This window comes from Akebia trifoliata, chromosome 2 (genome assembly GCF_017979445.1).
Source record: "Akebia trifoliata isolate Shusen 1 chromosome 2, ASM1797944v1, whole genome shotgun sequence".
Taxonomy (NCBI): domain Eukaryota; kingdom Viridiplantae; phylum Streptophyta; class Magnoliopsida; order Ranunculales; family Lardizabalaceae; genus Akebia; species Akebia trifoliata.
In genome coordinates this window covers 31,304,733-31,315,377 of record NC_141376.1, presented here as the reverse complement: position 1 = coordinate 31,315,377, position 10,645 = coordinate 31,304,733, and the positions used below count along the sequence as shown (strand labels likewise).

At 33.9% G+C, this 10,645-nt stretch overlaps 1 protein-coding gene across 1 annotated transcript; it reads right to left on the bottom strand.

The window, feature by feature from the left end:
- Nucleotides 1-6,981: 6,981 nt before the first annotated feature.
- Nucleotides 6,982-10,229, bottom strand: LOC147410137 (uncharacterized). The gene is made up of 6 exons (XM_086432063.1): nt 9,596-10,229; nt 9,268-9,526; nt 7,937-8,364; nt 7,805-7,882; nt 7,316-7,391; nt 6,982-7,168 (listed from the first exon to the last, which is right to left on the bottom strand). Exons 1-6 carry the CDS (start codon nt 10,227-10,229, stop codon nt 6,982-6,984), a joined length of 1,662 nt encoding a protein of 553 aa, XP_086288189.1.
- Nucleotides 10,230-10,645: the final 416 nt, after the last annotated feature.

Below are 10,645 nucleotides of genomic sequence, written 5' to 3'. Positions count from 1 at the left end.
CGCAGCCTTAAAAAAAAATCAATAGCCTATTCTTTCTAAACCATATCGACCAACTTTGGGAGGGAATCTAAGTATGAACTACATTTTGACCTGATCCCAAAATAAAAAGAAATATTTGGGGTACTAGGCAACATGAGAAGTTACTTCAGGCCCGGTTACGCAAAAAAATGTATTCTTTTAAGAAAAATGTAATCTAAAAGAAAAATCCCCTATTAAAAGGTTCAAAAGAAAAAAATGCCAAACTAGGGGTATTAGAAAAAAGAATCAAAAGAATTGATAAAAAGAAAAGAATGCCAAACTAAGGGCATTTAAAAAAAATCAAAATAATTAACAGAAAAGAGAGAATATCAAACTAAGGGCATTTTGGAAAGTTGAGCCTTATATCTTTTCTTTCTAAACCATGTCCTAAGCCCACCTATTAAGTCCTCCCAAATACTAATTGACTCGGTCAAGGTGTAAGGAACCAACAAGCTGTCGAGTTGAATATTCAAGATCATCTAGAAAAAAGAGAAGCCCGTTAAGTCGAAAACCTGAAAAGGCAACTTAGGCAAAAGTTAAGGCATAACCATAAAAAAGAAAGTCTGCTAGGTTGAAAACCTGAAAAGGTAACCTAGGTAAAAATCAAGGTATCTTTAAAAAAAGAAAAGAAAAATCCGCTAAGTTGAAAACCTGAAAAGGCAACCTAAACAAAAGTTAGGGTATCATCAAATAGGAGGAAATGTCTCATCAAAAAGAAAAATTCAGAAGGAAACTTGTGCAGAAACTAGAAAAATCCAATACCATTCAAGCCACAACATTCTTTTTTCAGCCAAGAGCTCACATCCGATGAAGATAATGTTGAAATCGAAAAAATTAGAAGTCATCTTGAACATTGTAAAATCTTCAAGAGTATGTTTACTTGTTCAAGTATTCTTTAATGGAAGATGTAGAATCATCAACTATTTTGAAGAAAAAGATCTTCTATTATAATATTTATCAAGATTTTTTAACTCCAGCTCAAGCATTTTTTTCAAAAGGAATTCGAAAGAAAATGATCAATCTTTTATTGTACATATGATAATCTTAAGAGTCTTAAATTTAAGTGAATGTCAGTTCTTCTATCTGTCATACATCAGAGTCTATATTTTTCAAGCGTAATCTATTACATCAGTCTCGTAGTCAAGTTCCAGTAAAAGTCAACCTTGAAACTAGGGACATTTTTTAAAGTCATTTAATTCCAAAGTTTTGTTCTTAATCACATGATAAAAAGAAAAATCTTACTTAAAAGTCCGATGAAGTCCAATAATAATTATGAATCCAAATGCATGATAAGCCAATAAAGGCCCGATCTTTCGAACTTTGAATTTTTTTTGAATCATAGAATGAATTAATAGGATTGTTTAAGTTCTTATAAATCTAAGCACGAGAAACGTGACTTAGTTAGTTCGAGTCCAAGAAACTAGACTTCAACTTTTTTTGAATCATAGAATGAATTAATAGGATTGTTTAAGTTCCTATAAATTTGAGCCCGAGAAACGTGGCTTAGTGAGTTCTAGTCCGAGAAATGAGACTCTAACTTTTTTTGAATCATAAAATGAATTAATATGATTGTTTAAATTCCTATAAATCTAAGTCCGAAAAACATGATTTAGTAAGTTCGAGTCCGAGAAACGAAACTCCAACTTTTTTTTAAATCATAGAATGAATTAATAGGGTTGTTTAAGTTCCTATAAATTTGAGCATAAGAAACGTGGCTTAATAAGTTCGAGTCTGAGAAACGAGACTCCAATTTTTTTTTTAAATCATATAATGAATTAATAGGATTGTTTAAGTTCCTATAAATCTAAGCCCGAGAAACGTGGCTTAGTGAGTTCGAGTCCGAGAAACGAGACTCCAATTTTTTTTAATCATAGAATGAATTAATAGGATTGTTTAAGTTCCTATAAATCTAAGCCCGAGAAACGTGACTTAGTAAGTTTGAGTTCAAGAAACGAGATTCCAATTTTTTTGAATTATAGAATGAATTAACAGGATTATTTAACTTCCTGTAAACATTAGTCCGAGAAGTGTGATTCTAATAAATTCGAGTTCGAGAAACGAGACTCCAACTTTTTGGAATCATGAAATGAATTAACAAGATTATTTAAGTTCATTAACCCGAGAAGCGTGACTACAATAGGCTCGAGTTTGATAAACGAGTCTCAAACTTTTTCGAACTTTAAAAAAAGAATTTCAAATAGGATTTAGCAAAGTTCCTAGAATGTTATGACTCTAATTACCTCATTGTTCAACCTTGCCATGATTGCTTTCATTGTATAATCACATTTCAATTTTGAATTATTTTTGTCAGTGAGAGAAGATTTCTAGGACTTGACACATTTTTACTCAATAAACATCACACCATTGCACACACGTGCACTTTTTTATTAGTTAGGGAGAATTTTCTAAAATTCAAGGATCTGGCGTCGTTAGTAAGAGCTTGTGCTCGAGGACGTGACAATCTTTTTATTTGAGGAGAGTTTAACCCTCAAGGATCCGAACATCCTGATGAATTGCTAAATCAGTCTACAAAATGAACTGTTACTAGCTTTGACACTCGGATATCGCATTATCTACCAAAATAGATTTGCTATCTAGTTTATTTCAACTCTCTGTTAAAGAGGGGCATCTGTAGATATCCCATTTTTGTAGTCGCCTGATTAATCAACTCGTCAACCTGATTGCAATGGTTTCCAATAATGGATGGTTATTCCAATGCTCTGTTTGTTACCAAATACGTTTCAGAAATTCAGATAAAGTATCTAAAACTAACAAAACTATAGAAACTACGTTACGTTAGGAAAATATAATCCTAAAAATATAGAAATCATCATTTTTCAGACAAAAAGAAGCTTCACGATAAAAATCACTAAAAAATAATCAAATTATCAAAATACCTCTAATTTCAAAACATCCCTAGAACCTACATTACACTTAAAAAAATCCTTTCAAACATATAAAACAACAAATCAAAATCAAATAAACCATTTCAACAATTTTCACAAAATTTAATAAAATTACGAAAATGCCCCTCATAATCCCATTGAATTCCTTATGAAAAATTGATTCCAAAACATCCTGGAACATTGAAAATCGATTTAAAACGCAAAAAGTCTTCTCCTAAGGCAAAATGATAATTTTATAATTTTAATAATTAAAAATTCTGAAATTAATAATTAAAACATTAATTGTAAAGTTAAAGCCTAATTAAAATTAAAGTTAATCAAGTAAGACTAAAGTCAAAATCTTAAAGTCAAGTCAATCAAGTAAGACTCAAGTCAATCAAGTAAGACTTAAGTCAAAATCTTAAAGTCAATCAAGTGAGAGTAAAAGTCAAAATCCTGATAGAATTCTAATTAAATAATAACTCTATTTAAAATAATTCTAATTAAACTATAACTCTACCTAAAAAAATTCTAATTAAATTATAACTATATTTAAAATAATTCTAATTAAACACTAACTCTATCAAAACAAGCATTTAAAAAAATCTATAAATATGGGTCTCTACAACCTATTTTCGTAGGAAAAAATAAACCCTAAGAAAAGCAAGTCAAAAAGCTTCCCTAACCTCCTATAAACCCTAATTTTGAAGTCTTAACTTCTTACCTAACACTCATACCTCAACTTTATCTCAAAAAACACCTAGAAGTCCTTCAAAAACACCTAAATTCCATAAAAAAAAAATCAAAAAAGTTCAGATCTAAGAATGAGGTACTTCACCTTGGAGGTCTAAAGTGAATCTAGTGACAGAACGAAGCGAAGAATACTGTACAAGGAACTGTTCTATCAGATCTGAGGGAACAAAATCGTTGCATTCGGAAAAGGTGATTATTTTTATTTTTTTATTTATTATTTCGATCTTTTTAGCAATGTAGTTTATTTGGGAATTAGTAGAGACCAACGTTTGCCGGGTGGGATTAACGTGATCCCCGGACCCGTATTTTCTTTTGTAAATTAGTGTTATTTGCCTTTTAGAGTTAAAGTTCGATTCCTAGACTGTAATAACTAGGTGGCGACTCCCAAACCTCAAAAATCAAAAGCAGATCCGCGCACCCCGTGGATTGAGGGTGCTTTCACCTTACGACCCTGACAAATCTTTTTTTTTTCTTTTTAACGAGGTAATTAGCAGTCAACTAGCTGAGCTTTCCAAGATGTTTGCACAATTGACCTCGCAGGTAGCCATCAAGGATTGTATAGAATCAATCTAAACCGAAGGTTGTACCGATATATATATATATTGATTATTTTACAAGTTAGGACATAAATTAATGACTTATTTTTTATGAATAAATTAGTGAATTTTTTAATAGATAGGTTAATGATTTTATATGAAATTTTATGTTTATTATATATTTAATTTTTTAAATTAAAAATATGTTATTTTCAAAAAAGCAGATAGAAAATTGGCAATCCATATAACCGAACCAAACCGATCTTAGCTTTGTTCGGGTTGATTTCGTTTTATTGACATTTCTATTCGATTCTAGTACTTATTTATTGAAATCAATCTATGTCGATTCAATTCCAATCATGGTTTTAAAACTTGTTTGGTTTCGTCCGAATCATCTCAGACGAGACATCCAATTTATTTGAGTCATCTCGGAAAAGATTTAAAAAATTGCTTTAGAATTAGATCAAATCATGTCTTTGAGACAATTTGTCAACTTGTTGGTGGACGATATCGAGATAACTCGGACGAGTCATCTCAGTCATGCTGCATTCAGCATGAAACATGATGTACTGAAAGGGGACGACTACCAAATGTTTATAATGAGCCCTCCCTTTCTTCACCCGTAGAAATCAATCCCTAATCCCTAGGTTATGAATCAAACCCACATGAAAATAGATGCAAGTGTAGGACCAACCAATATGAGAATACTATTTTACGGTTCTCTCCCTAATCTCTTTTCCATCGGACTTCTTTTTTGTTGAAATTGGTAAGTTTATTTTTAATGAGAATAGTAATGCACTGATGGTAGGAAATGAACCTAGGTCAATGGTACCATCACCCATAGACTTTACCAACTAAGCTACCTGTCACCTTCTCCTCAACATTGTTTGGTAATATTTATTTTTTTCCAATAATTCATTATTTCATAGTAATTTTTAATAGTATCAATTTTTAAAGAATAATAATGATGAAGTGACCTCAAGATTGTACCTCATATGGCACATCCTAACGTGAAAGTGAATAGGGATTCCATAGATGCTTTTTTGCTTTTTATTGAAATACAAGTCAAAAAGCATCTATGATTCCTACTCACTTTTACGTCAGGATGTGCAATATGAGATACAATATTGAGGTCACTATAGCACAACTCATTTTCAAAATATATTATATTCTTTGAGAGTCGTGTTGGAATGATCTCAATTCATGTTTTTCTGACATGGAGGTGCGCACACAACCATAGATGCTTTTCACTAATATCTTGATGGCAAACATCAATGATTCTATACACACCTCCACATCAACTAAGCGTGAATTGAGGTCACTCCAGCATTATTCTTTGAAAAAATGTGTGCTAGAGAGGATCTTAGTTGTTTGTCTATGTTATACCAAAATCTCATTTTTCTTAGATAAAATAAAATAAAACGTAAAATTCTAAAAAATTATTTTAATACACAAAGAATGAAATTCAATTCAAAATTGTTGAAGCCTATATAATGAAGTTGGGGAGTTGGATTAGACATGAGGAAAATAATGCTCACAACGTTCACAAAATATGGGATTAACCAATCACATGAGCTTGCGTGTATTGAATGGCATCCCCAATTTAAAAAATTTCTCTCGTTAGGCTTCATGTGGCATGTGTTAGAGAGTTATGAGTAGTATTGTAGCGTGAAATTCTGTAAGCAAGAAATCACTTGGAGATGATGCTGCTTCAAAATTTTGGTAGAATCCTCTTTGCAACATGACACATGTATTTTTGTATTTATTTCATACCCATGCATTTTCATTAATATTTGAGAGACCTCCTTGGAATATGGAGACACGACGTGTAAGCCAACCCACTTCAAAGTTTTTTTTTGGAGATGGTTAGGCTTCCCAATATGACCAGTCTGAGTCAGATTAAAGGAATTTTTTTTTTACAGATTCCGTACGGATCTTCATGACATAAGTAGGTTGCAAGATCTCCCTTTAAAGCCAAGTACTACACCTTCTAACTCTTAACTCATGGATGCATAAACGTTTGAACCCAAACAATCCTAAAATTGAAAATCAACTCAAATGATAATAGTTGATGTGATACCACTTTTGTCCCAACCTAAGATTGTGACACACAGTCCCCAAAAAATTTATTATTCTCACTAAACAAGATCAGACTCGAGCTCATATTTGACCATGGCCCTGATAAGAACTCTCTGTTGCTTCTCTGGTGAGCACAAAAGAAGTCAGGAGAATAGTTCTTATTGTTATTCAATTAAATTGCTGAACTGACTATATATAGCCTTACAAAAATAACATAATAGAGAAAAATCTGCAACCCACATTTTACATGCCTAGTGACTAGGAAATTAACAACTTCTCCCTAAGAATAGGGATTATTCAAACCACTAAGCATCTAACAGAAACAAATTCTAAAGACTTGATCAACACTAACAACTAATAGTTTCAACATCCTCCCTTAAACTAAACACCAATTTATTCAATTTATACTTGGATCTGTGCAAACCCCCCAATAAACCTCTCAGCTTCACAGACATCTCAAGATGCAATGGCTTAGTCATTATGTCTACAACATATTCTTGAGTGTTACATTGGACTAACTTTACAACTTCATCATTTGTAAGCTCACGAAGAAAATGAAACCTGACATCTATATGCTTGCTTCGACCATGTAATACAGGATTCTTCGAAAGCTCAATAGTTGAGCTGCTATCACGAAAGACCGTTGTACTATCAATTTGAACATGATTAAAACCCTTCAAAATCTTCCTTACCCAAACTGTTTGACAAGCTCATGAAGCTGCTGCAACGAACTCAGCTTCAGTGGTAGAAAAAATTACTATTGGTTGTTTCTTTGATGACCAAGAAATAGCTCTTGAACTCAACAGAAAAACATAACCTGAAGTACTCCTTTTGTCATCTAAATCTCCAACGTAGCCACTATCGGTATCGACAACCAGCTTCTCATCTCCTCTATTTCTATAAAGTATCCCAAAATCAGAAGTCCCTTTTAGATATCTCAATACTCTCTTGGCTGCCTAAAGAAGAAGCTATGTGGGATGATCCATATATCTACTTAGAAGACTCACCAAAAACATAATGTCAGGCCGAGTACCAGTCAAATACATTAGACTGCCAACTACTTGCTTGTAGCAACTACTATCCACCATTACTCCATTCTCATCTCTCAGAAGTCTACAACCTAGAACAATTGGATTATGGACTAAATTGCATTTATCCATATCAAACATTTTCGCACCTCATGTGTATACTTCCTTTGATAGATAAAAATATCCCCCGATCTTTACATGACTTCTATACCAAGGAAATATCTCATTTTTCCAAGGTCTATCATGTCAAACTCATGCATCATATCATTTTTAAATTTAACAATCATATGCTCATCATTGCCCGTAAAAATCAAGTCATCAACATAGAGACAGACAATTAGAATTTTACCTTATTTTCTCGTTTTGATGAACAAAGTATGCTCATAAGGACACCTGTCGAAATCTTCTTTAGCAAAATATGACTCTATCCGACTATACCAAGCTCATGGAGCTTGTTTTAGTCTATATAAAGCCTTATTTAACTTGTATACTTTCTGTTCATTACCTTTCTTCTCATAACCAGGAGGTTGCTCGACGAAAACCTCTTCACTAAGTTCTCCATGAAGAAAGACTGACTTGACATCTAGTAGAAAAATCGTCCAGCTTTTTTAAGTTGCAAAAGAAATTATCAATCGACCTGTCTCCGATCGTGCTACATGTGCAAATTCAAAAACTTCAGTGCAGTCAACACCATGTTTTTTAGTGTAACCTTTTGCGACTAAATGGGCTTTGTACTTTTCCACCTCACCATTTTCATTGAGTTTCATCTTATACACCCATTTCACACCAACCTTTTTTGCCCCAATAGGCAAATTCATCAATTCCCAAGTATCGTTTTTTTCTATAGCTTCAATCTCCACATTCATCGCTGATCTCCACTTTGCATCTTTTAGTGCCTCTTCGAATAAAATTGGATCATTTGCTGCAAACATGGCTAAATATGCCATGTCTTCTCCCTCAGATAAATCTTGTCCACTTACATAATCTTTCATCCAACTTGGTTGCCTTTTTGACCTTTGTTCAAGATATTCAAGGGAAGGATCTTCACCTAAGCTAAATGATTGCCTTCATTTGACCCATTTGAACCATCAATGTCAGTTTCCTCATCAGTTTTAGCTTCACCTCTATTTCCAACAATTGCATCCGGTTCTTTGTCACCCCAATTCAAGTCAATCAAAATACCTTCATCATGACTTTTATCCTAATCCCAGCTACTGTCTTCTTCAAACACCACATCTCTACTTATTATAATCTTCTGAGACATGGGATCATACAACCTATATGCCTTTGACTCCTCGCTTACCCAAGTAAAACACATCTTACACTCTTGTCATCGAGCTTTGTCATTTTGCAATCAGGAATATGAACATGACATAACACCCAAACACCCTGAAGTGATCTACTGATGGTTTAAATCTGCTCCAAGCTTCTTCTGGAGTTTTGTTCTTCACTCTCCAATTCACAGCTTCAAACCAGAATGCTTTGGGAATCTTCTTTCCTGAAAGCATACTTCGAACCATATTCATGATAGTTCGATCTTCGCAACACCATTTTGTTGAGGGGTGTATGCAGCTGTCAGTTGTCTTCGAATACCATTCTCACTGCAAAAATTAGTGAATTCAAGTGATGTGAACTCACTCCCACAATCAGTACAAAGACATTTTATACTCAAACCAGTCTCTTTTTCAACACGATTCTTATATTTCTTGAAGGTAATGAATGCTTCTAACTTCTCAACCAAGAAATAAACCCAAACTTTTTTACTATAGTAATTAATAAACTAATCATGTATGTTTTATCAATGTTAAACATAGGGTTGATTGGTCCACATATATCGGCATGCACCAATTCAAGAATTTGAGAAGCTCTCCAAGTGCCTTTCCTAGGAAATGGGTCTCTCCATTGCTTCCCCACCAAGCAATCTTTACATACCTTTGACGATGTTTCAAGACAAGACAGTCTTTTCACCATTCCCTTTCAGACCACTGAAGCTTAGATGAACATATCTGTAGTACCAAAGTTGAGTTGGATCTTCCATGAAAGAATTGAAACAAGCTTCCTCCTTCAGTCGTATTTGAACAAACATCTTGAACATTTGATTCAAGGACATTGTAATCTCCATAATTAGCCCTTTCAGGATGATAAATTTTGCATGTACCTTGTTGTATGAGAATTGTAAGTCCCTTCTCAACTTGCTGACCAATGCTTGTCAAACTATTCTTTAATCCTGGAACATAGAATATGCCAGTAATAATCTATACAAAACCATTTACCAGCATTCGCACATTGCCTTTACCCATCACATCCATGCTTGAATTATCTCTCAATTTCACTTTCTCCCTAAAATTTCCTTCAAAATCTGATAAAAACTCTCTCTTGCCACACATGTGATTGCTGCATCCAGAATCAAGGAACCACAGTTCTTCTTTATTAGCTTCTTTATCATCCACGTAAGCCATCAACAACATTTCTTCACCACTTTCCACATAACTTACTTTTGCTTCTGTCTCCTTTTTTGGACATTCATACTGAAAGTGTCCAAGCTTATGATAGTTATAGCATTCAACAATGGATTTGTCAAAGTTTCGTCTGCCCCCTCTTCTTCCTTGTCCTCGAATTCCACCATGACCTCGTCCTCTTTCTGCTGAAGACTCTCTAAGAGTAACCTTTAATGCTTGCTCTTCCACAACATTAGCTTTCATACACTGTTCATTTACTAGAAGACTACTTTGTAATTCATCAATGGTAAGAGCATCCAAATCATTTGACTCTTCAATAGAACACACCGCGTAATCAAACTTGGGTGTCATGGATCTCAAAATCTTCTCGATGACTGCTACATCGTCCATCTTTCCCTTATTGGCTCTCAGCTTGTTGACCACAGCAAGAATACAAGAAAAGTATTTGTTCACAGACTCTCCCACCTTCATGTTTAGCATCTAAAACTCTTGTGGGAGAGCTTGTTGTTGCGCTCGCTGCACTCATGTTATCCCCTGAAACTTCTGCTTCAAGGAATCCCAAATGCTTTTGGTTGTATCCTTGTTCAAAATGATTTCCAGGATCGATCGTTGGAAGAGATAATTATTTTCCTTCATATCCTTCATCCTTGGATCATTAATCACTTTCTTCTGTGCTTTAGCGAGTTGAACTCCTTTTGCTGCTGCAGGAATCTCATCTTCTACTGCACTCCAATATTATTTCGATCACATGAAATTCTTCATGAGCATACACCAGTGATCATAATGCCCATAAAATTTCGGGATCGCTGGTTGCACAAATCCACTCTCAGTCATCAGATTCTCATTACTAAATACCTTAGAAGATTGCTACTTCTTAATTTCAATCA

Coding starts and splice junctions, on each gene's coding strand:
- LOC147410137 (XM_086432063.1), bottom strand. CDS start 10,229: ATGAAGGTGGGAGAGTCTGTGAACAAATACTTTTCTTGTATTCTTGCT. Junction 9,527..9,595: donor TTCAAGCATGGATGTGATGG/GTAAAGGCAATG, acceptor TCTATGTTCCAG/GATTAAAGAATAGTTTGACA. Junction 7,392..7,804: donor TCCTGGTTATGAGAAGAAAG/GTAATGAACAGA, acceptor CAATTGTTCTAG/GTTGTAGACTTCTGAGAGAT.